At 47.5% G+C, this 27,998-nt stretch overlaps 1 protein-coding gene across 9 annotated transcripts; it reads left to right on the forward strand.

Moving 5' to 3' along the window:
• The first annotated feature begins 5 nt into the window (after positions 1–5).
• On the forward strand, positions 6–27,998 carry TMEM39B (transmembrane protein 39B). 9 transcript variants are annotated; one of them, XM_078331060.1, is made up of 11 exons: positions 283–359; positions 1,697–1,853; positions 2,515–2,641; positions 3,472–3,691; positions 4,388–4,470; positions 4,586–4,669; positions 4,992–5,146; positions 16,210–16,546; positions 19,653–19,840; positions 25,323–25,443; positions 27,565–27,998. In XM_078331060.1, exons 5-11 carry the CDS (start codon positions 4,465–4,467, stop codon positions 27,805–27,807), a joined length of 1,134 nt encoding a protein of 377 aa, XP_078187186.1. In that variant the 5' UTR covers positions 283–359; positions 1,697–1,853; positions 2,515–2,641; positions 3,472–3,691; positions 4,388–4,464; the 3' UTR covers positions 27,808–27,998. The 9 variants fall into 9 exon arrangements, with proteins under 9 accessions (XP_035164455.1, XP_035164454.1, XP_078187187.1 ...); XM_035308564.3 differs by lacking the exons at positions 283–359; positions 4,388–4,470 and adding an exon at positions 6–139; XM_035308563.3 differs by lacking the exons at positions 283–359; positions 4,388–4,470 and adding an exon at positions 6–92.

Here is a 27,998-nt window from a genome sequence, read left to right on the forward strand (position 1 = left end):
CGGTTAGTCCTCTCCCGGCCGCCGTCGCCTCCGACATATTGCCCGCAGGAGCTGCGGCGGCGAAGCGGAGAGCGCCGGGGGGGAGGAGATGGGTGAGCAGAGCGGCTCAGGCTCGGCCCGGCAACGAGCGGGTGTGCGGGTTAGGATGGCCAAGCTGCTAATTGCTGCCCCACGCGGACAGAAGCCCGGCGACGGGAGGGGGAAGGGATGCGGGCGCAAACGGGATCCCGCCCCCTCCTGTCGTTTTGCGGGGTTGGGCCTTTGTTGTGGGGGCGGGACATTGGAGTGGTGGGCGGGGCTTTTAAGATGAAGGCCTGTGAGGGCTTTTAAGATGAAGGCCTGTGAGGGCTTGGGGTTTGGTGAGGACCCGCTGGTCTGAGTTAGAAGGGGGGGGCGGGACTGATCAGTGGGCGTGACTTCGGCGCTAAGGGTGGAGCTTCTGGGCTTCGGGCTGTAGTGCAGGCGGAGTTTCTGGGCTGGAGGGGCTTACACTGGGGATAGTGGGGCGAGGAGACTTCCGACTGAGGGAGCCTATTCTGGAGTGGGGCTTCTGGGCTGAGAGGACTTTTATTGGCTTGTTCTGGGGCAGGGTTTCTCGGCTGACAGTTGTGTGTAGGCGGAGCTTCTGGGCTGAGGGGCTTTATGTGGGTGCAGAGCTTCTAAAGACAGGAGAGTGGGTGTGGGCACAGCTTCTGGACTAAGGGTGTTTGTGTGGGATTTTCTAAGCCAAGTGTAATAGCGTATGAACAGAGCTTCTGGTCTGGGGGTTTGTGGAGGGCAGAGCTCCCCGCCAGGTACTTTTTAGAGACTCGTGGAGGTTTATAATTTTGGGCATACATCCAGGCCCAAAATTGGCTCCAAAGTGTGGGAAACTCTTCCGAGCTGAGATGCTATGGGCATGGGATGTATGTGAATGGAGGCTGCTGTGTTACTGTGAAGAGGTTTGAACAGGTTGTAACTTAAAAAATATATATATATATATACATATATATGTATATATATAAAACTTAAAATATATATATATAAAACTTTAAAATATATATATATAAAATATATATATTATATATATATATATATATATATATATATTTTTTTTTTTTTTTTTAATAGAGACGGGGTTTTGGCATGTTGCCCAGGCTGGTCTCCAACTCCTGGCCTGAAGCGATCCTCCCACCTCGGCCTTCCAAAGTGCTGACATTACAGGTGTGAGCCACCATGCCCAGCGCCCAGGCAGGCTGTGACTTTTTTTTTTTTTTTGAGACGGAGTTTCGCTCCTGTTACCCAGGCTTGTTATCCAGTGCAATGGAGTGATCTCGGCTCACCACAACCTCCGCCTCCTGGGCTCAGGCAATTCTTCTGCCTCAGCCTCCTGCATAGCCGGGATTATAGGCACACACCACCATGCCCAGCTAATTTTTTGTATTTTTGGTAGAGACGGGGTTTCACCATGTTGACCAGGATGGTCTCGATCTCTTGACCTCGTGATCCACCCGCCTCGGCCTCCCAAAGTGCTGGGATTACACGTGTGAGCCACCACGCCCGGCCATGGCTGTGACTTTTTTAGGTGCCGCTTTGTGCAGAACTTTGTGCAAAGTGGTACATGGGAGCTTGGTCTAGACTGCTCAGCCTAGTAGGACCAAGTTTTTGGTCCACAACCACAGCATTCTCCCAGCCATAACCTTGACCCTTTATTCAGGTCCTGGGTCCTGCTCATGAGATACCAGGATGCCTATTGAGCTGAATTATGCGGCCCTGGAGGAGTTATAGGCCTCCAGAAACTTATGTCTGAATGGGCTCCAGTGTGTACCAGAGCTGAGACCACAAGTCCCAGCCACGATACTCTGTGACACAGTGTAAGCTGAGTTTCCTAATGTGTAGAAAACGTACCTTGCTGGGTTAATTCACTCATCAACATATACTTGCTGGGCACTGTGGTGTAGGGGATATAGCAGTGAAAAAGAGAAGGTAACTGACCTAATTGACCTTCCATTGTAGTGGGACAGACAAGCAATAAGCATGTTAACAAATGAATAAGGTAATTTCAGAGAGTGAATTGTGGTGGAAAAAAAGAATAGAAATTGCAGAGAGAATGATGGGGAGAGCTACTTCAAAATGTCAGAAATAGTACCTATGCAATAATCCTGCATGTTCTGCACATGGACCCAGAACCTAAAGTACAATAAAATATATATATTTTTTTTAAAAAGTCAGAAATGGCAGTCAGGGAAGGACTTTCCAGATAGGATATAGCAAGTGCAAGAGGTAACAATGAGCTTGCTTGCTGAGGAAAGAAAGATCAAGATGTTTAGAGCATGGGGCTGGGGGTAGAGTGTGGGTGTGAGGTAGAGAATGATAGGGGATGAAGTTGAAGATATAAGAAGGGGCCAGATCATAGGTCTCAGTGAGGATTAAATGAAAAAATGGGATACTAGGTGACTGGTAGCCAGTATCATTGTTGTTATCCTTGATATATGCCCCCTGGCTTGAGGCTCTATTTTATGTTGAGCCCCACAGGAGGACGAAGAGGTCCCAACAGGACATCTTACTGTCGAAATCCGCTCTGCGAGCCAGGATCCTCAGGGGGCTCTGGTGGAAGCCACACTTCCAGTGCATCAGTGACCAGTGTTCGTTCCCGTACCAGGTAAACCACCTCTCTCACCGCCCCTCACTGTGGCCTCACAGCAACAGTGTGGACAGGGCTCTCTGGATTCTAAGATGTGATATCCTAGATGCCAGTGGGGGCTAAGAGGGGAGTAAGGAGCAGAAAAGACCCAGAGGGAGCTCAGTTGAGGTTGATCACATGGACAGATGCAGTGGGACATGGTAGAATAAATCCAAAGACCCGGATTCTAATTACAGTTCTGCTACAGATTTGCTGATGGTTTGGACAACTTGCCTACCCTCTCTGGGCCTCCTTTTCCTCTTCTGTAAGATGGACCTAATAATTCTTTCTCTCCTAGGGGGTGTTGGAAGACCTGAATAAGATTAGGGATAGGGAAAGGCAAGGCTGGGCGCGGTGGCTCAAGCCTGTAATCCCAGCACTTTGGGAGGCCGAGGCGGGTGGATCACGAGGTCAAGAGATCGATACCATCCTGGTCAACATGGTGAAACCCTGTCTCTACTAAAAACACAAAAAATTAGCTGGGCATGGTGGTGTGTGCCTGTAATCCCAGCTACTCAGGAGGCTGAGGCAGGAGAATTGCCTGAACCCAGGAGGTGGAGGTTGCGGTGAGCCGAGATCTCGCCATTGCACTCCAGCCTGGGTAACGAGTGAAACTCCACCTCAAAAAAAAAAAAAAAAAAAAAAGGAAAAGGCTTTGTCAGGTCCCTTGTCTGAAAAGCAGCATTAGGAAGACTCTGTCTTTGCCATGAGCTGCTTTTCTGATCTTACCCCACAATCCTTTGTCTCAGAAGCCCTTCTTGGTAGGGTTCTCAGGTCAGCTCCTGATGTTGTTCCCTCTTCACTGCCAGGAGCAGTTCTGGAACAGGCCTCTCCAGCCCGCCTCTGGCCACCCAAACGGTTGTGCCTCTACAGCACTGCAAGATCCCCGAGCTGCCAGTCCAGGCCAGCATTCTGTTTGAGTTGCAGCTCTTCTTCTGCCAGCTCATAGCGCTCTTTGTCCACTACATCAACATCTACAAGACAGTGTGGTGGTATCCACCTTCCCACCCGCCCTCCCACACCTCCCTGGTAGGTACCCAACAAGGGTGGGTGTGTGTGTGTGTGTGTGTGTGTGTGTGTTCTTTTGGTTTCAATTTAGCATAGCCTACCAAGCACCACTGTGCACTTGTCTCCATGCTGAACATGGAAGGTGCCGAAGGAACTGGAAGCCGATGATTCAGTGAATACTTCTAGTGTGTTTAGTACCACATACGGTACTGTCATTGTATTGGAGAGGAATCTGACACAGATTTTGCCTGAAGGAGCTCAGAGTCTTTTTGTTTTTTTTGGTGATGGAGTTTCGCTGTTACTGCCCAGGCGGGAGTGCAATGACACAATCTTGGCTCACTGCAACCTCTGCCTCCCAAGTTAAAAGTGATTCTCCTGCCTCAACCTCCTGAGTAGCTGGGATTGCAGGTATAAGCCACCACAAGTCCGGCTATTTTTTATTTTTAGTAGAGACGGGGTTTCACTGTGTTGATCAGAGTAGTCTCCAACTCCTAACCTCAAGTGATCCACCCGCCTCAGCCTCCCAAAGTGCTGGGATTACAGGCATGAGTCATCACACCTGGCCAGGAGCTCAGAGTCTTAATCGAGTAGTGTAGATGAACCACGGGCATGCATGAGTGTTTCAAGGGGAGTAAAGACTCAGTGCAGAAACAGTATAGGGACAGGGCCATGGGTGAGCAGAGCAAGAGGGCTCACATACCACTCTCTTATCCCCAGGGACTGTCCCACTTCCCTTCTCGGGGTCCTGTTCTACTCCTCTAGGTAATTTCCTGACCTGACTCAGCTGGAGGCCGATGAAGGTCAGAGAATGGGGACAGTCTCTGTGTAAGAAATGGGCAGGGGGAGGTGGGTATGAAAAAAGCCTGTGTATGGGCCAGGGGCCCACATGACCCCCAGGCCTCTGCCCCCTGACAGAACTTCCACCTGATCGACTTCAACTTGCTGATGGTGACCACCATCGTTCTGGGCCGCCGCTTCATTGGGTCCATCGTGAAGGAGGTGATTGGGTCCTAGAGGCTGGCCAGGGACTTTGGGATTCCCCTTTTCCCCTGGGGATGCTAAGGAGACATGCCCAGCCCTTCAGCCTTGGGGTATTTCCTTGGGGATCCCGTTGTACTTGGTCGAAGAACATTAGTTATATCCCATCAGCTCTTGGAGTTTACTGGGCATCAAAGAGAAGGATTTACCTTGCCATGTTCTGCCCAGCCTGCTGTGCCACCTCTCCCTGGGTGGGATCACAGGTTATGCTGGGTGGGATTTGGGCACAGCCCCTTCGGCCTCCATCCAAGGCCCCATCCCGTCCTATCTTGCCCTGACCCAGGCTTCTCAGAGGGGGAAGGTCTCCCTCTTTCGCTCCATCCTGCTGTTCCTCACCCGCTTCACCGTTCTCACGGCAACAGGCTGGAGTCTGTGCCGATCCCTCATCCACCTCTTCAGGACCTACTCCTTCCTGAACCTCCTGTTCCTCTGCTATCCGTGAGTACCCCTCACTTCACCCCTCATTGCCCAGCACCTGGCCCCTCACCTCTGCCCTGACCATGGCTGGCTCACCAGGCCTCCGATCTTGAAGATCGGAGGCAGGCAGCAACATCCTCTCACATTGTCTGATGACATCCACTGAGGTCAGGAAAATTAGCCTTTTTTTGCAGAAGAAACTGAGGTGGCATAATTTACCCAGCTCTCACTATGGGGGAGGTCAGAATGGGACTCATATCTGCATATATGTCCCAAAGGAGCATTCCCAAGAGGGAATGCATGGGGTTTGTCTCCCTCGCTCTTCCTTTCCCCTCTCTGGTTCTTTCCTTTCTCTGTGTCTCTCTTTGTGTATCTCAGTGTTTGTGTAATATCTTGGTATCTCCCCGAGTCTGTGTGCCTGCAAACAGCTGCACAGTTGCATGTCTCTGTATGGGTGTCTATGCATGAAGCATGCATGTGTGTCTGCATATGCATGTGTATATGTCTTTGTGTCTATTTTTGCTCTCTTTCTCCATCTCACCAGACCCCAGATGGTTGAGGATGGAGAGAGTGTGTCAGGGATGTGCCCAGGACTGCTCCTTTCTGGCCTTGCATCAGGGAGAGCTTTGGTGAGGTGTTGGATCTGGCTGCTTCTGGGGGAGGCTTCTGGCTACCTGAGCATTTACAGTCATTTCCCAACCCCCAGGTTTTCTGGTTCACAAAAAACCTCAAGCTGGGTCAACGCTGGTCTCTGGGAAGCTTCAAAGCTGGCACCTCTCCCTTTCTACTCTGCGTGACCAAAAAAAGCACTGGCATGGGAGCCCTGTCACACTTGCTTCAATTATATCTACTTTTTAATTATAAGAGGAACACATGGCCAGGCGAGGTAGCACAAACCTATAATCCCAGCACTTTTGGAGGCTGAGGCAGACAGATTGCTTGAGTCCAGGGGTTTGAGACCAGCCTGAGCAACATGGCGAAACCCTGTCCACTAAAAACACAAAAAACTAGCTGGGTATGGTGATGCATGCCTGTAGTTCCAGCTACTTAGGAAGCTGAGGTGGGAGAATCACCTGAGCTTGGGTATAGTCAGCTGAAATTGTGCCTCTGCACTCTAGCCTGGGCAACTGGAGTGAGGTCCTGTCTCAAAAAAAAAAGTGACATGTGTGTCTTATAAAAACATTAAACTTTACAGAACCTTTTAACCTGGAAAAAGAAAGTCCCATATAGTCTTAATCCCCCAGAAATTCATTACTGGCAGCATTTTTTCTGAAATATTTTCTCTGCAAGTACATGCACATGCAGGGTTTGTTTGTTTGTTTGTTTTTGAGACAGAGTCTTGTGTCACCCAGGCTGGAGTGCAGTGGTGTTATCTCGGCTCACTACAACCTCTGCCTCCTGGGTTCAAGCAATTCTCCTGCCTCAGCCTCCAAAGTAACTGGGATTACAGGTGTCCACCACCACGCCTGGCTACTTTTTGTATTTTTAGTAGAGATGGAGTTTCACCATGTTGGCCAGGCTGGTCTCAAACTCCTGACCTCAAGTGATCTGCCCATCTCATCCTCCCCAAGTGTTGGGATCACAGGCATGAACTATCATGTCTGGCCATGTGCAATTTTTTAAAAAACAAAAATGGTATTATGCTGTGCATGATGTACAATTTACTGTACTTTTCACTTAATCATATAACTTGGATATTTTTCTCTGGCAATACATACGGGTCTGTCTCATCATTTTATTTTATCTTAGAGATGAGGGTCTTGTTGTATTGTCCAGGCTGGTGTGCAGTGGCTATTGACAGGTCTGTTCCCACTACTGATCAACACAGGAGTTTTGACTGGTTCTATTTCTAACCTGGGCCAGTTTATTCCCTCCTTAGGCAACCATGTGGTCCCCCACTCCCAGGAGGTCACCATATGGATGCTGAACTTTGATGCAAGCACCTCACTAGCATAGCACATTATAGCCTAGAACTCCCCAGCTCAAGTGATCCTCCCACCTCAGCCTCCTAAGTAGCTGGAACTATAGGCATGCCCCACCACACCCAGCTGCCTCATTTTTTCAATGGCCTCGTAGTATTACATGTTACAGAATTTTCACAATTTATCTGTCTTCTATTGGCAGACTTTTAAGTTGTTCCTAGCTTTTCCTTACTCATAACGAGTCAGGAAACACTTTTTTGCATATATCTTTGCATATGTATCCAATATTTCTGATCAGTAGATTCCCAGAAGAATTACTAAACCAAAAAATGTATTTCTTTACATTCTCTGTATATATTAACAAATTACCCTTCAAAAGTGTTGTTCTGGTTGGAACTTAAGAATTGCCTTAGGCCTGGTGCAGTAGCTCATACCTGTAGTCCCAGCACTTTGGGAGACCAAGGTGGGCAGATCACCTGAGGTCAGGAGTTTGAGACCAGCCTGACCAACATGGAGAAACACCATCTCTACTAAAAATACAAAATTAGCTGGGCATGGTGGTGCATGCCTGTAATCCCAGCTACTCAGGAGGTTGAGGCAGGAGAATCACTTGAACCTGGGAGACGGAAGTTGCAGTGAGCCAAGATGGTGCCATTGCACTCCAGCCTGGGCAACAAAAGTGAAACTCCGTCTCAAAAAAAAAAAAAAAAAGAGTTGCCTTAATTTGACAGTTTATCGTTACTGCCTGGTGAATCTCTTCTCCCTGGGTACAGATAACACCCAATGTCCACATTATGCTTTATTTTTTATTTAATTTAAAGATCTTAATTGGACAAATATAATCATATTGTAAAAAATTAAATCCAGTAGTGCTAAAAAGCTTCTAATGAAAACCGTTGCTGGGCACATAGCTCATGCCTGTGATCCCAGTGACTTGGGAAGCTGAAATGAGAAGATCACTTTAGCTGGGGAGTTTGAGGCCAAAGTGAGCCATAATCACACCAGTGCAGTTCAGCCTGGACAACAGAGTGAGACCCTGGCTCTAAAAATAAATAAATAGAAAAACATTAACTTCCAACCCTGCCCTCCAGATTTTTAGTCCCACTCTTCAATAGCTATCTCTTTTTCTTTTCTTTTTTTTTTTTTTTTTTTAACTTTCTGGGTTGGGTTTTTTTTTTTTTTTTTTTTTTTTTTTTTTTTTTGGTAAATGATTTTCCTGCCTCAGTCTCCCAAGTAGCTGGGACAAAAGGCATGCACCACTGTGTCCGGCTAATTTTTATATTTTTAATAGAGATGGGGTCTTCACCATGTTGGCCTCGCTGGTCTCAAACTCCTGACCTCAGGTGATTCGCCTGCCTCGGCCTCCCAAAGTACTGGGATTACAGGCATGAGCCACCATGCCTGGCCTGTTTATTCTTTTTAAAAATTTATTTATTGGCCATTTTTTTAATTGATTTTAAAATTGGGTAATAGGTTTACATAGTTAAAATTCAGAAGGCTTAAAAGAGGGTACTATGAAAAAGTCTCCCCTTGACTGCTGCCTCCCAGCCACCCAGTTTCCTTTCTAAGAGATAGTCATCAATGTTTTTGATTTCTTGAATAACCTGGAAATAATTGTTCTATGCATATACAAACATATCACATACACACATATGCAAATATATTTGATTACCTGCAGTGTCAGATGATTCGGCTCACCATCCCATTGTTGCCGTTTGCACTAATTGATAGCTTTTAATATTTTTAATTTTCTGTTGGTTATTTTTGTCAAAAGAATAAGTATGCCTCTACTTTTTTTTTTTTTCATCAGCAATAGTCAATATCTTGAATCCTTTTTATGTAAGACAAGAATATTAGGCACCCTACCCAACCACTTTTCCTTCCCTCTTCCTCTTTTCACTTCCTGGAAGCTGTATTTTCACTTTCATATTGTCAAGCTTGACGTTCACTTTCTCCTATGTAACCACATTTAAGCCTTCCATTCTTTTGTCTAAGCCTAATTCTGAAAATAAAAAACTAATTAAGTGGCTTTGATATGATGATGTGTATGAAAATATAATTCACTGCAGGGCCCAGTAATATGTGTGGATGATATTTCTTTTTTTTTCTTTTTCTTTTTTTTTTTTTTTTTGAGAAGGAGTCTCACTGTGTTGCCAGGCTGGAGTGCAGTGTTGTGATGTCGGCTCACTGCAGCCACTGCTTCTCAGGTTCAAGTAATTCTGCCTCCGCCTCCTGAGTAGCTGGGACAACAGGTGTACGCCACCACACTTTGCTAATTTTTGTAGTTTTAGTAAAGACGGTGTTTTGCCACATTGGCCAGCATGGTCTCCATCTCTTGGCCTTGTGATCCGCCGGCCTCGGAATCCCAAAGTGCTGGGATTACAGGTGTGAGCCACCGCACCCAGCCTGTAGATGATATTTCTTCTCTCTAGTTACAGAGTTAGAGTCTTAAACCTCTTTATTTATTTATTCTTTTTTTTCTTTTTTTTTTTTTTTTGAGACTGAGTCTTGGGTCTTGGTCTGTCACCCGGGCTGGAGTGCAGTGGTGCAATCTCAGCTCACTGCAACCTCTGCCTCTCAGGTTCAAGCAATTCTCCTGCCTCAGCCTCCCAAGTAGCTGGTATTGCAGGTGCACACCACCATGCCCAGCTAATTTTTTGTATTTTTAGTAGAGACACCTTTTACCACGTTGGCTAGGCTGGTCTTGAACTCCTGACCTCAAGTGATCCGCCAGCTTTGGCCTCCCAAAGTGCTGGATTACAGGAGTGAGCCACCGTGCCCAGCCAGGAACATTTTTTAAAATGACCTCTTTTTTTTTTCTTACTGATCCTTATAAAATGACCTCTTTAAAGGACCTGTACGCCCAGCTACTCAAGAGGTACAAGAATCTCTTGAACCCAGGAGGCAGAGGTTGCAGTGAGCTGAGATCGTGCCACTGCACTCCAGCCTGGGCAATAGAGCAAGACCCTGTTTGAGACACACACACACACAAAAAATGTTCCTAGCGTCCAGGTGAAGTGGTTTCTCTTTTCTCACATTCTATCAACAACTTAAAATCATAGCACATTTTAGTTTGCTTCATACTTAGATCATATCTTTCTTATATGGCTTTTTATTTTTCTTGGACTTTCTAATTGCCTTTCTTTTTTCTTACTGACAATAGAATGATGAGCCTTCATATCCTCAAGTTTATCCAGCCTCTCAGTCATACTGCCTGTTGCCTGGAGTCCATTTCCTTCTCCCCACTTCCCCAACAAAGACATCCCTCCTAGAGCCCTTCCTCCTGGTGCTGTAGTCTGGAGTGGTTGCTCTTTAGGTCTACTGTACAGCTCTCAGCCTGGGACTTACCTTCACTGCCCTCCTGCGTTGGATCCCATGTTTCCTGGATCCCATGTCTTCTTCTTTCTTGGTTTTCTGATTTTGCTGGAGTAAATTATAAAGTAATTTCCTCAACAGTGGGTATGTTGGAGGTGTGTACAATCTGAGTCCTTGCATGTCTTAAAAGTGCCTTTATTCTGCCTTCATACTTGATTGATGGTTTGGCTGAATGTAGATTTCTAAGTTCAAATTCACATTCCCAGAACTTTCGCAGTTATTATTGCATTGTCTCTGGTATCCAGTGTTGCTAGTGAGAAGTCTGATGCCAGTTTGAGTTTGATTCCAGTTCTTTTGTAGATGACTTGTTTTTTCCTTTCTGAAAGCATTGAGGAATATTCTGTTTATCTTTTGATTGCTTGAAATTTCGCAAGATGTGTTTTTAACCTGGAGATTTGAGTACTTCTTTAGTTGGGGAAATTTTCCTCTGTTATTTCTCTGATAATATCTTCCTCTCAGTTTTTTCTGTTCTTTCTGGATTTCTGTTCATTAGATGGTAGACCTCGTAGATTGGACATCTTTTTCTCCTATATTTCTCTCAGATTTCATATCTCTCTCTCTCTCTCTCTCTCTCTCTCTCCCCCCTCCCCCCCCCCCCGCTCCCTCTCTCTCTCTCTCTGTATGTGCATTGCCTTTGGAGAGATTTCCTCAGCTTTATCTTCTAGATTTTTTACTGAGATTATTTTCAGCAACCATATTTTTTATGTCCGAGACCTCTACGTTTTCTGATTGGCCTTCTCTCGCAGCATACTATTCTTGTTTTAAAAATCTCTTATTTTCCTCAATTTAGTCTTTTCACTGGGGTCATTTTTTCTGTTTCATGCTGCTTGTTTTCCAAGTATAGGTAGCTTCTTTGCTTGTCTATTTATACGTAAGAATGAAGGACTGAGTAGCAGGAGTGCATTTTCTTTCCCTCTGTCATTGTTGAAGCGGGCAGGAGCTTTGACTGGAAGCTCTAAGTACGTGGGCAGGGCCCACCAGCTGACAAGCTTTGCTTTGAGGATGAGTGAGTGCAGTGCTGGTTGTTAGACTTTGAGCCTCCCTAGGCCAGAAAGGGAGTGGTGGGGATGTTCCTCTAAGATATCCCCATTAGAGACCTCAGTTCTCTAACAGTTGATTAAATTTCTTTGGAAAAAAATCCTTCAGGGTGTGTTGTATGAGGTGAGTAGGGGAATAAAGGAACTGAGTCTTATAAACATGGGTCATTGTTTTATCCCATTTATTCAGCCCTGCTCCTCACTTCATCTTCTATTAAATGTGCCCACTTCAAGCCAGAGTCTCTCTTGGGTCACTCTGGCTAGATAAGCTCCTACCTCCAGTTTAGTTCTCTCACGGCATATTGTCAACCTGTGCCATCCAGTTGAATAGCTACTAACCCCCTGTGGTTACTGAGCACATGAAATAGGCAAGTCCGAGTTGAGATGTGCTCTAAGTGTAAAATACACACGGATCCTGAACACTTAGTACATGCACAAAAGAAGGCTGGGCACGGTGGCCCATGCCTGTAATCCCAGCACTTTCAAAGACTGAGGGCAGGCATATTGCTTGAGCTCAGGAGTTTGAGACCAGCCTGGCCAACTTAGCAAAATGCCATCTCTACCAAAAATACAAAAATTAGCTGGGCATGGTAGCCTGCACTTGTAGTCCCAGCTACTTGGGAGGCTGAGGTGGGAGGACGGCTTGACCCCAGGGGCAGTGGAGATTGCAGTAAACAGATTGTATCACTGCACTCCAGCCTGGGAAACAGAGCGAGACCCTGTATCAAAAAAAAAAAAAGAGAGAGCGAGAGAGACAGCAGAGCTGGGCACAGTGTGCTGTAATCCCAATACTTTGGGAGGCCAAGGCAGGGTGGATTGCTTGAGCCCAGGAGTTTGAGAGCCTGGGCAACATGGCAGAACATGTTACCAGCCTGGGCAGCATGGAAGAACCCTGTCTCTACTAAAAATATAAAAATTAGTTGGGCATGGTGGCACGTACCTGTAGTCCCAGCTATTCAAGAGGTCAGAGAATGGCTCCCAAATAGCTGGGACTACAGATGCATGCTACCTCCTGAGCCTAGGAGGTTGAGGCTGCAGTGAGCCATGATCATGCCACTGCCCTCCAGCAGCCTGGGTGACACAGCAAGACCCTGTCTTAATAAAATAAATGAAAGTAAAACATCCCAAAATATTCATTATATGTTAAAGTGATGGTATTTGCATGTAATGAGTTAGGTAAAATAGAATTTTTAAATTAATTTCATCTCTTTTTCAATGTGGCTACTGGAAAATTTTAATATATTTCTTCTTCTTTTTTTTTTTGAGACGGAATTTCGCTCTTGTTGCCCAAGCTGGAGTATAATGGCATGATCTTGGCTCACTGCAACCTCCTCCTCCCAGGTTCAAGTGATTATCCTGCTTCAGCCTCCTGAGTAGTTGAGATTACAGGCGTGTGTATTTTGTATTTTTAATAAAGACGGGGCTTCTCCATGTTGGTCAGGCTAGGCTTGAACTCCCGACCTCAGGTGATCCGCCCACCTCAGCCTCCCAAAGTGCTGGAATTATAGGCGTGAGCCACCACACCCAGCTATGACTTATATTTCTGTTGGAAAGCGATGCTCTAGACAATGGCTGCTTCTTCATCTGTCGACATGTCTTTTTCTGCTTTCTGAATTTGTCAGAACATTTGTGCACTGGTGACCCTCACTCCCATTTTTTTTTTTTTTGGCTGATACAGATTTATTTTCTATTTTGATACACTCAAATGTAGGGTAGAGGAGATGGGAGGGAATCTGCTATCGTGCATATGAAGCTGCTTCTAACTTCTAACCTGTCAGAGCAGTCTGCCACCAAATAATTTAATTGATCATAGGATCTATCTGCAGTCCTTCTTAGAGACAAAGCCAGGGAGATGCTTTAAGTTTAAGGTAGAGACCCTTGTATATGTTCATATAGATACCCCCACCTCCTCATTACCACAAGATACCCTGGAGAGTATTTTGGGAATCCCATTTTAGTATTTTTTCCTGTCCCTGTAGAATCACTGGCCTCTTCCTTTTCTAATCAGAATTCTATTGGTCATCTATTCTGGGCGGGAAACTGTGCTAGGGGTTGTTGTAGGACTAAAAGTGAGTATTTATGGAAACATTAGTGTAATACCTTCTGGGTTCAAGCAATTCTCCTGCCTCAGCCTCCCGAGTAGCTGGGACTACAGGCGCACGACACCATGCCCAGCTAATTTTTGTATTTTTAGTAGAGACGGGGTTTCACCTTGTTGACCAGGATGGTCTCAATCTCTTGACCTCGTGATCCACCTGCCTTGGCTTCCCAAAGTGCTGGGATTATAGGTGTGAGCCACCGCGCCCAGCCGTCCAGCTACTTTTTGTATTTTTTTATAGAGACAAGGGTTTCAACATCTTGCCCAGGCTGGTCTTGATCTCCTGGGCTCAAGCAATTTCTCTACTTCTGCCTCTCAAAGTGCTGGGGATTACAGATTTGAACCACCACACCCAGCCCAGAGCTGAGATTTTAATCCAGGCCTGTTTGACCTTAAAGGTTATGCTCGCGACCACAGTTCTCTTGTTTTTTTGTTTTGGACTGTACAGCAGAATTCACCACAGTGCTGTAAATTATCTTATTTAGCCTTGCCAAAGGAAAACTGGTTGCATCCCTATTTTATAGACTGGAAAACAGAAACCCAGGGAGGCTAAATAACTTGCCCAGGGACACTCAGATATCCTTTCTTGGGAACCCCAGAAAAAAAAAAAAGGAAATTTTTTTTTTTGAGATGGAGTCTCTGTTGCCCAGGCTGGAGTGCAGTGGCATGATCTCGGCTAACTGCAACCTCCGCCTCCTAAAATGTAGCATTGTCAGCTGGGCATGCTGGCTCACACCTGTAATCCCAGCACTTTGGCAGGCCGAGGTGGGTGAATCACCTAAAGTCAGGAGGAGTTCAAGACCAGCATGGCCAACACGGTGAAACCCCATCTCTACAAAAATATAAAAATTAGCTGGGCATGATGACAGCTGCCTGTAATCCCAGCTACTGGGGAGGCTGAGGCAGGAGAATCGCTTGAACCCAGGAGGTGGAGGTTGCAGTGAGCTGAGATCGCGCCACTGCACTCCAGCCTGGGTGACAGAGTGAGACTCTGTAGCATTGTGATCAGCCCTAACGCCTGGGGGCAGCTCAGGAACCCCTGTGGGGTTGTGTAATTCCGAGGACCTGGGAAAATTAAGAGGCCCAAAGCTGAAAAAAGGAAATATTTATAAAAGCCCCTACTATGATGGGCTTGGCACTTACCCACTTTTTGTAATTAGTCTTCTAGACTATGGTCCCATCTAGTGTTCTCATACAATAGGAGCCACACACAAAAACTCCTTGACTAATTAACTCCAGTCCTGCTCTCAGGGTACTGCTCAGGGAAAAGGATTTGTTCTGTTCAGGGGCTCATTTCAGTGCCTGGTACATGATAAACACATAAATATTCATTCCTGAACTGCCCTCTGCAACTAAAGAGCTGCTTTCATATGTACCCATAACTCATACCTCTCTTTTGTGTGTACATTTTTCTGTTTTTGGAGACAGAGTCTTTTTTTTTTTTCTATAGTTTTTTTTTTTCTTTATTTGTTTTTTCTTTTTGGAGAGAGAGTCTTACTCTGCCCCCTAGGCTGGAGTGCAGTGGCACAATCATGGGTCACTGCAGCCCCAACCCCTAGGCTCAGGTGATCCTCCCACTTCAGCCTGAGTAGCTGGGACTACAGGTATATACCACCACACCTGCCTAATTTTTAAATCTGTTTTGTAGAGATGGGGTCTCACTATATTGCCCAGGCTGGTCTTGAACTCTTGGGCTCATGTGATCTTCCCACCTTAGCCTCCCCAAAGTGCTGAGATTACAGATGAGCTACTGTGCTTGTCCGCTATATACACTTTTAATTAATTACTCATAATGATTTGTTGAATATGTGCCTTGTTCTTTGATACCAAATAGTTCTGATTTTGAGCCCCTCCACCCACCCACCCTTTCACTTCCTTACTAATTGTGTAAGCTTTGGGAATTTTCTTCACCTTTCTGAACCATGGCTTCCTCAGCTGAAAAGGGAAGAAAATAACAGTAACTAACGTGTAGTGTTCTTATAAGAAAAAAGAGTTTCCGGCCGGGCATGGTGGCTCATGCCTGTAATCCCATCACTTTGGGAGGCCGAGGCGGGTGGATCACGAGGTCAAGAGATCGAGACCATCCTGGTCAACATGGTGAAACCCCATCTCTAGTAAAAATACAAAAAATTAGCTGGGCATGGTGGTGTGTGCCTGTAATCCCAGCTACTCAGGAGGCTGAGGCAGGAGAATTGCCTGAACCCAGGAGGCGGAGGTTGCGGTGAGCTGAGATCGCGCTATTGCACTCCAGCCTGAGTAACAAGAGCGAAACTCCGTCTCAAAAAAAAAAAAAAAAAAAGAAAAAAGAGTTTCCCTGAGAGCATTCAGTACAGTGCCTGGAACATAGGCCGTGCGCAGCGAATGTGGGCTGTTGCTGTTGTGAGTCATCCCTGGACTTCGAGGACAGGGACTTGTCTCGCTTCCTACTGTATCCCCAATGCTCAGCATTTCTGCTATAACCCCAGTGCTTGGCACATACTGAGTGGGAATACATGTGCTCAGTGACTGCCCAGATGGATGGAAGGATGGGTAAATTCTTCCCTCTGGGCAGCCAGGGAGTTGAGGCCCAGGGAGGAAAGATCTCCTCAATGGCTGAGAGTAGGGATCCTGGCCCGTGGGCAGGCCTTCCCTCACCACCGTCTTCCCCAGCAGGTTTGGGATGTACATTCCGTTCCTGCAGCTGAATTGCGACCTCCGCAAGACAAGCCTCTTCAACCACATGGCCTCCATGGGGCCCCGGGAGGCGGTCAGTGGCCTGGCGAGGAGCCGGGACTACCTGCTGACGCTTCGGGAGACGTGGAAGCAGCACACGAGACAGCTGTATGGCCCAGACGCCATGCCCACCCATGCCTGCTGCCTGTCGCCCAGCCTCATCCGCAGTGAGGTGGAGTTCCTCAAGATGGACTTCAACTGGCGCATGAAGGAAGTGCTTGTCAGCTCCATGCTGAGCGCCTACTATGTGGCCTTTGTGCCTGTCTGGTTTGTAAAGGTGCGTCGCTCAACCCAGGGAGGGAAAGGGCCTAGCTGGGAGCTTACCCTGCTGCCTACTTTATGTGAGCTCTCCTGCTGGCATAACTAACTCTGTTGTTTTTTGATGTGATTTCCCATCTGTCTCCTCTGGAAGGCCAAAATGACTACTGTCTCCATTTTTTTGTTGTTGTTGAGATGGAGTCCCACACTGTCACCAGGCTGTAGTGCAGTGGCATGATCCTGGCTCACTGCAATCTCTACCTTCTGGGTTCAAGCAATTCTCCTGCCCCAGAGTAGCTGGGACTACAGGCGTGCGCCACCACGTTCAGCCAATTTTTTTGTATGTTTAGTAGAGACAGGGTTTCACCATGTGGGCCAGGGTGGTCTTTTTTTTTTTTTTGAGATGGAGTTTTGCTGTTGTTACCCAGACTGGAGTGCAATGGCACAATCTCGGCTCACCGCAACCTCTGCCTCCTGGGTTCAAGCAATTCTCCTGCCTCAGCCTCCTGAGTATTTGGGACTACAGACGCGCACCACCATGCCCAGCTAATTTTTGTATTTTTAGTAGAGACGGGGTTTCATCTTGTTGACCAGAATGGTCTCAATCTCTTGACCTCGTGATCCACCCGACTCGGCCTCCCAAAGTGCTGGCATTATAGGCATGTGCCACCACGCCCGGCCAGGCCAGGACGGTCTTAATCTCCTGATCTCATGATCTGCCTGCCTCAGCCTCCCAAAGTGCTGTGATTACAGGCATGAGCCACCGCACCTGGCCCATTTTATTTTTTATTTTTAGAGACAGGGTCTTGCTGTCACCTACACTGGAGTGCAATGGCACAGTCATGATTCACTGCAGCCTCAACCTCCTGGGCTCAAGTGATCCTCCTGTCTCAGCCTCTTAAGTAGCTGGACTATAGGCATGAGTCACCATGTCCAGCTAATTTTTAAATTTGTTTATAGAGATGGAGTCTCACTATGCTGCCCAAGCTGGTCTCAGAACTCCTGGTCTTAAGTGGTCCTCCTGCCTCAGCTTTCCAAAGTGTTGGGATTACAGGCATGAGCCACCATATCCAGCCTGTGTCCATTTTATTTTATTTTACTTTTTCGAGACAGAGTCTCGCTCTGTTGCCCAGGCTGGAGTACAATGGCAAGATCTTGGCTCACTGCAACCTCCATCTCCTGGGTTCAGCGTCCCAAGTAGGTGGGATTATAGATGTGTGCCACCATGCCCAGCTAATTTTTGTGTCTTAAGTAGAGATGGGGTTTCACCATGTTGGCCAGGCTGGTCTCAAACTCCTGGCTCCAACTGATCCTCCTACCTTGGCCTCCCAAAGTGCTGGGATTACAGGCATGAGCCAGCGTGCCGAGTCTGCGTCCATTTTAGAGTGCAGAGAACTAGACTCACTGAAGGGAAGTGACCTGTCCAAGGTCACACAGCCAATGAGGGAGACATGTCATTGTTACTCATACTACTTGATTACAAAGACCTGTGAGTTTGTGTTTCAGCAGCTGTTATGACACAGGCATGTCACAATGTCTGGCTTTATCATTTAGTAAGGAAGTCAGGGTTCATCCAGGTCTGAGTGACCTCAAAAGTCTGTACTCTCTTTTATTGCTTATATGGTTTCCTGGGAAGGTATCTCCTCAGCTGCAGTGGGCTTGAGAGGACTTAATGTCTTCTTTTTTTTTTTAAAGACAGAGTCTCACTCTGTTGCCCAGGCTGGAATGCAATGGTGTGATCTCGGCTCTCTGCAGCCTCCACCTTCAGGGTTCAAGCAATTCTCCTATAGGCATGTGCCACCACACCTAATTTTTGTTTTTCTTGGTTTGTTGTTTGACAGAGTCTTACTCTGTCACCCAGGCTGGAGTGCAGTGGTTCGATCTTGGCTCACTGCAACCTCTGCCCCTTGGGTTCAAGCAATTGTCCTGCCTCAGCCTCCCAAGTATCTGGGATTACAGGTGCCTGCCACCATGCCCATCTGATTTTTGTATTTTTAGTAGAAATGGGGTTTCACCCTCTTGGCCAGGCTGGTCTTGAACTCCTGACCTTGTGATCTACCCACCTTGGCCTTCCAAAGTGCTGGAATTATAGGCGTGAGCCACCATGCCCGGCTTTTTTTTTTTTTTTTTTTTTTTGAGACAGAGTCTCACTCTGTTGCTTAAGCTCAAATGAAGTGGCACCCTGGACACTTGGTCTAATATACCAGACACGCTCAGCTACGACTTTGGCTCATTGCAACCTCTGTCTCCCAGGTTCAAGCAGTTCTCCTGCCTCAGCCTCCCAAATGCTGGGATTACAGGTGTGTGCCACCATGCCCAGCTAATTTTTTTTTTGTATTTTTAATAGAGACCATGTTGGCCAGGCTGGTGTCAAATTCCTCACCTCAAGTGATCCGCCTGCCTCAGCCTCCCAAAGTGCTGGGATTACAGGTGTGAGACCTACGACCAGCCTTTTAGTTAGTTGTGTTTTGTTTTGTTTTTTTGAGACACAATCTGTCGCCTAGGCTGAAGTGCAGTGGCAGCGCTATCACAGCTCACTGCAACCTCTGCCTCCCAGGTTCAAGCAAGTCTCCTTCCTTAGCCTTCTGAGTAGCTGGGAGTACAGGTGTGTTCCACCATGCCCGGCTAATTTTTGTATTTTTAATAGAGACGGGGTTTCCCCATATTAGCCAGGCTGATCTTGAACTCTTGACCTCAAGTGATCCACCCACCTCAGTCTCCTAAATGCTGGGATTACAGGCGTGAGCCACTGTGTCCAGCCTGGTGGTTGCTCTTATCCTCATTTGACAGATGAGGAAACTAAAGCGCAGAGAAGGTAAATGACTTGCCCAGTGTCACATAGTTAATAAGCAAAAGAGCCAAGATTTGAATTCAGGTCTCTTGGACCCAAGATCCTGTTCTCTGGCTCAGAGTAGTGGGCAGTAGGAACAGATTTCCCTGTAGAAAATCAACTAGTGGGCACAGGGCCTAAGCCTTCTTTGTTGGGTGTTTGATTCTTGCTTTTGGGCCATTCTGAGGTCTCCCCAGGACTGTCCTAACCTCTGAGTCAGGTAGAATCAGGGAAGGAGAGGGAATGAGGACATTTATGGGCATCCCAGGCCTCACCCACCTTCTGCTACCCTCAGAACACACATTACTATGACAAGCGCTGGTCCTGTGAACTCTTCCTGCTGGTATCCATCAGCACCTCCGTGATCCTCATGCAGCACCTGCTGCCTGCCAGCTACTGTGACCTGCTGCACAAGGCCGCCGCCCATCTGGGCTGTTGGCAGAAGGTGGACCCAGCACTGTGCTCCAACGTGCTGCAGCACCCGTGAGTCACCCTACCCTGCTCAACCCAATCCCAGCCCTTCTAATCATCATCTGGAGTCACTTGTCCACCTGCTGATTAACTCATTCAGTTAGCAAATAGTTACTGAGCTTGTCTGGTATATTAGACCAAATGTCCAGCGAGGGGTATGGTGGGGCTTGACACACAGTGTGCCTTGTTCTTGAGTAACTTGCAGTGTACTGCAGATGGAAGGGGGGGTTGGGCATGGTGGCTCATGCCTGTAATCCCAGCACTTTGGGAGGCTGAGGCAGGTGGATCAGCTGAGGTCAGGAGTTTGAGACCAGCCTGGCCAAAATGACGAAACTTTGTCTCTACTAAAAATACAAAATTAGCCGGGCGTGGTGGCACATGCCTGTAATCCCAGCTACTCAGGAGGCTGAGACAGGAGAATCACTTGAACCTGAGAGGCAGAGGTTGCAGTGAGCTCAGATCCTGCCACTGCACTCCCAGCCTGGGCAACAAGAGAGAAACTCTGTCTCAAAAAAAAGAAGATGAGAGGGGGACCAGTGGTAATTCATGGACTCCTTAACTTTCTCTTTGCTGACTGTTTAGTCACTCATTGCCTGACTTGCTCATGCTTCACTCCTCTCTTACCTGCTCACTCATCCACTCGGTCATTAGGTCACATACTCTTTCAGCCGACACTTATTTCCACCCTATCTATACCAGGCCTGCAGATGTGCCAGGCAAAAGAGCTTGGACTTTGACTTAGACCCATTGGGGGATAGAGGATTTTGAGCAGTGGAGGGACCCATGCCAAGGTGTGCTTCAGAATCATCCGTCTGCTGCCAGGATGTGGTGCTGTGCTAGTTGTTGCTGAACCCTGGCCAGGGAAGGACAAGGTGGGCGAAAGAGACCCAGCTGCAAAAGGCACTGCACCCAGAGCAGAAGCAGAAGTCACACTGCTCAGGAGCCGTTTATCAAAGTACTTTTCACCCCAGGTTATACTAATTTTCCTGCCTGTATTCCCCATTAGACTGGAAGCTCCTCAAGGCTAGGATCACCTCTGAAGCACTTCTGAGTTTTGAGCCCAGGACAAGGCTTGGAAGAGAGGAGGCTCCTAGGACAGGTTTGCAGAGGTAGTAGGCCCGCCAAGGAGCAGAGATGCAAAGTGAGGCCACAGAAGCTAAGCCTCTTGGTGTTGGCCATGCATGTCAGTCAGGGTCCCTTTCAGGCTCTGTCCAAGAGGTCCAAAAAAGTGACTGGGAATTGCTGAATGGGCCAAAAGGAGGCTTGGCTTAGCCCTGGGCTCTGAGGGGCAGGAGGAATAGAAAGATAGAACATAGCTGAACATGAGGATATACCTGTCCATGGCTCACCGTGGTCCTTCACGTGGCTTTCCAGCTGATGAGCTGGGTCCTGCCAGCCACTTCTGCCTCATCTCTTACCGTGCCCCAACTCATCTTCTGCTCTTCAGCAAAGCAAAGCAAATCTCCTCAGTTCCTCATATGCTTTATGCACTTCTGCCTAAAAGCTGTGCATGTTATGTGTCTTTTGCTTGGAATAGAATTCCATTCTTTCTATCCTGGTTAACTCCTATTCATCCTTTAGCACTTTGCTTCCTCCAGGAACACTTTCCAGACCATCCAGAATGGATTCAGTGCCCCTCCCCTATAAGGGGCCCTTCCCTTCAGTGGCTCATATTACCATAATCATTGCATTTAATGCTTTCTGCTGTGTTTGCTTAGTTACCTGCCTGTCATTCCAGTACTGAAAGTTCACGAAGGTCAGGAACCTTACCTGTCTAGTACTCAGTTGCCTCCTCAGGCCTTTTTTTTTTTTCAGACGGAGTCTCGTTCTGTTGCCCAGGCTGGAGTGCAGTGGTACAGTCTCTGCTCACTGCAGTCTTCACCTCCCGGATTCAAGTGATTCTTCTGCCTCAGCCTCCCAAGTAGCTGGGACTACGGGCATGCACCACAATGCCCAGCTAATTTTTATATTTTTAGTAAAGACGGGGTTTCACAATGTTAGCCAGGCTGGTCTCAAACTCCTGACCTCAGGTGATCTGCCATTCCCAGCCTCCCAAAGTGCTGGGATTACAGGCATGAGCCACCACACTCAGCCTAGACCTTTCTTTTTAAGGTAAAATTTCCACACAGTAAAATGTGCAATTTTTTTTTTTTTTTTTTTTTTTTGAGACGGAGTTTCGCTCTTGTTACCCAGGCTGGAGTGCAATGGCGAGATCTTGGCTCACCGCAACCTCCGCCTCCTGGGTTCAGGCAATTCTCCTGCCTCAGCCTCCTGAGTAGCTGGGATTACAGGCACACGCCACCATGCCCAGCTAATTTTTTTGGTATTTTTAGTAGGCACAGGGTTTCACCATGTTGACCAGGATGGTCCCGATCTCTTGACCTCGTGATCCACCTGCCTCGGCCTCCCAAAGTGCTGGGATTACAGGCTTGAGCCACCGCGCCTGGCCAAAATGTGCAATTTTTTTTTTTTTTTTTTTTTTTTTTTTGAGACAAGGTCTCACTCTGTCTCCCAAGCTGGAGTACAGTGATGCAATCACAGCTCATAGCAGCTACACCCTCCTGGGCTCAGGTGATCCTCCCACCTCAGCCTCCCAAGTAGCTAGGATTGCAAGCGCACGCCACCACAACCATCTAATTTTTGTATTTTCTTTTTTTTTTTGTAGAGATGAAGTTTTGCCATGTTGCCCAGGCTGGTCTTGAGCTCCTGGGCTCAAGTGATCCTCTCACCTCAGCCTCCAAAGTGCTGGGATTACAGGCATGAGCCACTGCGCTTGGCCTACAAATCTTAAAGTGTACAATTCTTTGAGTTTTGATAAAGGTATATATGCTCATGTAACCCACCCCTCATTAAGACATAGGATGTTTTCAGCCCTTTAGAAAATGTCCTCATGGCCCTTCCCAGTGATCTTTTTCCCAAGCAACTTCCTTTCTGTTTTCTTTCACCAGAGGTTAGTTTTGCCTATCCTAGAACTTAATATAAATGAAATCATTCAATAGATGTACTGTTGTGTCCAACTTCCTTTTTTTTTTTTTGAAATGGAGTCTTGCTCTGCTGCCCAGGCTGGAGTGCAGTGGTGCGATCTCAGCTTACTGCAACCTCTGCCTCCCAGTTTAAAGCAATTCTCCTGCCTCACCCTCCCAAGTAGCTGGGATTACAGGCACACACCACTATGTCCCGCTAATTTTTTGTATTTTTAGTAGAGACAGGGTTTTACCAGCTGGCCAGGCTAGTCTTGAACTCCTGACTTCATGATCCGCCTGCCTCGCCCTCCCAGAGTGCTGGGATTATAGGCGTCAGCCACTGTGTCCAGTCCCAACTTCTTTTATTCAGCATATTGTCTGTGAGGTTCATTCATGTTGTGAGTTGCACAGTAACTATTCCATTTTTTTCTTTCTTTTTATTTTGAGATGCAGGTCTCACTCTTTCACCCAGACTGGAGTTCAGTGACACAGTCTTGGCTCACTGCAACCTCTGCCTCCTGGGTTCAAACCATTCTCCTACCTCAGCCTCCCAAGTTGCTGGGATTACAGGCGTCTACCACCACACCCAGCTAATTTTTTTTTTTTTTGTATTTTTAGTGGAGTCAGGGTTTTGCCATGTTGGCCAGGCTTGTCTCGAACTCCTGATCTCAGGTGATCTGCCTGCCTCAGCCTCCCAAAGTGCTGTGATTACAGACATGAGCCACCACGCCCAGCCGACCATTTTTTTTTTAAATAAGTGAGTCAACAAGGCAGAAGCATTGGGTTGAGAAAGGGGCTGCTTATAGGCTGTGACTTTCAGTCCTCTGGTCTGTGCCCTTGGGATTCCTGGGAGATCTCACAGGATATTGGAAGAAAGCTCACTGGTCCCACCATGTCATTCACATGCTTACTGGGGCCTCTTCATGCCAGGCCTTGCGGCATCTGAGGACAAAAGGATGGATTAGACCCTCACACTCAAGGGCTCTCAGCCTAGTAAGGGAAATCAATAAATAACCAGCATTGGAGAATGTGGACCAGTAGCAGGAGATTCAGGAAACAGTTAAAGGATACCAAACAGTCTGGGCTCAGTGGCTCATGTCTGTAATCCTAGCACTTTGGGAGACCGAGGCAGGTGGATCACCTGAGGTCAGGAGTGCGAGACCAACCTAGGCAACATGTCGAAACCCCATCTTTACTAAAACTACAAAAAAAATTAGCCGGGCCTGGTGGCGAGTGCCTGTAGGCCCAGCTACTCAGAAGGCTGAGCTAGGAGAATCACTTGAACCCGGGAGGTGCAGTGAGCTGAGTGCCACTACATTCCAGCCTGGGTGACAGAGTGAGACTCTGTCTCCAAAAAAAAAAAAAAAAGGATGCCAAACTCTAGGGAGTTTGAGAAAAGCTTTGTGGAGGAGCTTTAGTGTTTTTTTGTTGTTGTTATTGTTGTTTTTAAGACAGAGTCTCACTCTGTTGCCCAGGCTGGAGTGCAGTGGCATGATCTTGGCTCACTGCAACCTCCACCTCCCAGGTTGAAGTGATTCTCCTGCCTCAGCCTCCCGAGTAGCTGGGACTACAGGAGCATTCCACCACACCCAGCTAATTTTTTGTATTTTTAGCGGAGACAGGGTTTCACCACGTTAACTAGGATGGTCTCGATCTCCTAACCTCGTGATCTGCCCGCCTCAGCCTCCCAAAGTGCTGGGATTACAGGCATGAGCCACCACTGGAGGAACTGGAAACAGCATGAGCTGTGTGGTTAGAGTTGTAGGAAGCCACAGAAGACCTCAGAGGCCATGGTGAATCCTTGGGGCCTTGACCCCAAGGGCACTGGGAAGCCTTCAAAGGGTTTTAAGGAGGGCCAGATGTGGTGGCTCATGCCTGTAATCCCAGCACTTTGGGTGACCGAGACAAGTGGATCACCTGAGGTCTGGAGTTCAAGACCAGCTCAGCCAACATGGTAAAACCCTATCTTTACTAAAAATACAACAGTTAGGCAGGGGTGGTCCAGGTGCCTGTAATCCCACGTACTCTCAGGAGGCTTAGGCAGGAGAATTGTTTGAACCTGGGAGATGGAGGTTGCAGTGAGCTGAGATTGCACCACTGCATTCCAGCCTGAGCAAGGAGAATGAAACTCCTTCTCAAAAACAACAACAAAGCACAAAGGCTTTTAAGCAGAGGGTGGCCAGGCTCAGCTTAGTATTTTACAAAGACCACTCAGGCAACTGTGTGGTGGACCAATTGGAGCCAAGCGCTGAGACCAGATGAAGCAAAGGAACCCAGAGAAGAAAAAGGGTTTTCTCAACAGTTTCCTTAGTAATTAGTGTCAGCTCTAGACCTTTTAACTCCCAATGCAGTGAATTCCTCATGATTCTTACCCCATTTTACAGAGGAGGCAACTAAAACCCAGCAAAAGTCAGTGTGTCTAAGTGATAGAAATGGGAGTACAGCCCTGGTGATTCCCTCCTGCCCGGTCTTCTGGTACCCCTTTTTTGGGTGAGCTGGGGATAAGGGGCACTGTTGGGCTGTGTCTCCAGGTGGACCGAAGAATGCATGTGGCCGCAGGGCGTGCTGGTGAAGCACAGCAAGAACGTCTACAAAGCCGTAGGCCACTACAACGTGGCTATCCCCTCTGATGTCTCCCACTTCCGGTTCCACGTGAGTCTCCTCCCGGGGAAGGAGGGTTGGGCCCTCAGGGAGAGGGAGGGAATATCTGCAGGGCAGGAATGTGATGTCATAGCAAGAGAAAGCTATTTTCAGTATTTCCCCAATCCAAAGGAAAACAGTACACACAGGTAGCACAAGGACAGCCATACAAATTGTCACTTAATAACTGCAGCTAGGCCGGGCATGGTGGCTCACGCCTGTGATCCCAGCACTTTGGGAGGCTGAGGCAGGCAGATCACCTAAGGTCAGGAGTTCAAGACCAGACCAGTCTGGTCAACATGGTGAAACCCTGTCTCCACTAAAAATACAAAAATTAGCCAGGCGTGGTGGCACATGCCTGTAGTCCCAGCTACTCGGGAGGCTGAGGAGGGAGAATCGCTTGAACTGGGGAGATGGAGGTTGCAGTGAGCTGAGACTCCAGCCTGGGCAACAGAGCAAGACTCAGTCTCAAAAATAAATAAATAACTGCAGCTCATTTGGTCGCAGACCTTTCAGAACATTGGACAGAGGGAGAGAAGCTGATGCAATGAAAGAAGGGGCTCCTGGCAATGAAAGACAATACTGTCTTCATTTCTTGTTGTGTGCCAGGCATGTCGTTAAGCTCTGCCCATCCACCCTCCTAGTCAGCCTTCCCCGAACCTTGTATGTGAAAGATACAGTTGGGCTATCTCTGTTTTTAGATACCGAAATCAGCTTAGAGAGTTTAACTTGTGAAAGAGTGCCTTACTGGGAAACTTGAGAACTAATGGTAATAACTCATGACTCAGCTATGGAAAGGGCTGCTCAAAATCATCTAAACTAGTGGTCTCTATTTTCTTTTTATTTCACTATCAAATCTTCCCCGTCACACTTTAAAACACACACACACACACACGCAATCAGAGGCCAAAATCCAATATATGGGACCTCCTGGCACTGCTCTCTTTGGAGGAGTTAGAACCCCCTTCACTTCCCGCTCACCCCTGCTGTAACTCCTAAAGAGCCCCCTGGAAACCTGGGGCTCTAAGGAACACAGTGTGAGAAATCAGTGACCTAGGCTGGTATCTTCATTTCACAACTGAGAAACCTGAGGCTGAGAGGAAAGGGGCTTGCCCAAAGCATTGCAGCCTGTTAGGTACAGATCGGAGCCTGGCATCCTGGTCTCTTCATCTCCCATTTCCTTCCACTTCTCCTGTCCTTTAAGCAGCTCTTGAGATTTAGGTACCTTGGCCCCTGTGGAATCAATTGCTAGACACTGTGCATGCTTTTGAACTGATCAGAAATTTTTACTTTAGTCCCTACACTCTGTCTTGCTGTTGAGAGTTGAGCTGTTGCCATGTCCCCTGCAGCTTCCAGCCTAGCTAGGGATGCTGCCTATGACTTCATAGTAGATAATTCAGGCTGTGGAGTCTGTAATAACTTTCCATGCTTATGTCATAAGATTCTAATTTGTTGAGGCCAAACAATTAAAAGCTGTTGATTTTGGCCAGGCGCAGTGGCTCATGCCTGTAATCCCAGCACTTTGGGAGGCCAAGGTGGGCAGATCACTTGAGGTCAGGAATTCGAGACCAGCCTGACCAACATGGAGAAACCCCATCTCTACTAAAAATACAAAATTAGCCAGGTGTGGTGGCGCATGCCTGTAATCACAGCTACTCGGGAGGCTGAGCCAGGAGAATCGCTTGAACCCAGGAAACAGATGTTGCATTGAGCCAAGATTGTGCCATTGCGCTCCAGCCTAGGCAACAAGAGCGAAACTCTGTCTCAAAAAAAAAAAAAAAACAACAAGGTGTTGATTTTATTGAGGGTCAGTGGATGAGAGAAAAAATTTTCAAAGACACAGTTTGAGAGACCACGCAGAACTTGTCAAGAAAGACTTCCTAGAGGAGGTTGCAGTTGAACAGGGTCTTAGATGACTTAACATCGGAAGCAGCAGTCCCATCAGGAGGAATACCACAAGCAAAGGCAGATGAGGTGGCAAAGTCCACATCCAACCCCAGAAAGTCTTCCTCCCCACCCATGTCTGCATGGGGACCCAAGAGCCTGTCTCCTTCACTGGCTCACCCAGAACCCCTCCTAGGAGGAAGGTTTCTAGAGCATACCCTTTAGCCATTCCCACCCTCTCCCGGGCAGTTCTTTTTCAGCAAACCCTTGCGGATCCTCAACATCCTCCTGCTGCTGGAGGGCGCTGTCATTGTCTACCAGCTGTACTCCCTAATGTCCTCTGATAAATGGCACCAGACCATCTCGCTAGCCCTCATCCTCTTCAGCAACTACTATGCCTTCTTCAAGCTGCTCCGGGACCGCCTGGTATTGGGCAAGGCCTACTCATACTCTGCTAGCCCCCAGAGAGACCTGGACCACCGTTTCTCCTGAGCCCTGGGGTAACCTCAGGGACAGCATCCAGGCTTCAGCCAGGGGCTCCCTGGCAAGGGGCTGTTGGGTAGGAGTGGGAGGGGGGCAAAAAAAAAAGGAAAAAAAATCCACCAGAGCTTTGTATTTTTGTTACGTACTGTTTCTTTGATAATTGATGTGATGAGGAAAAAGTCCTATTTTTATACTCCCAA

This window comes from Callithrix jacchus, chromosome 7, assembly GCF_049354715.1.
Source record: "Callithrix jacchus isolate 240 chromosome 7, calJac240_pri, whole genome shotgun sequence".
Classification (NCBI taxonomy): Eukaryota; Metazoa; Chordata; class Mammalia; order Primates; family Cebidae; genus Callithrix; species Callithrix jacchus.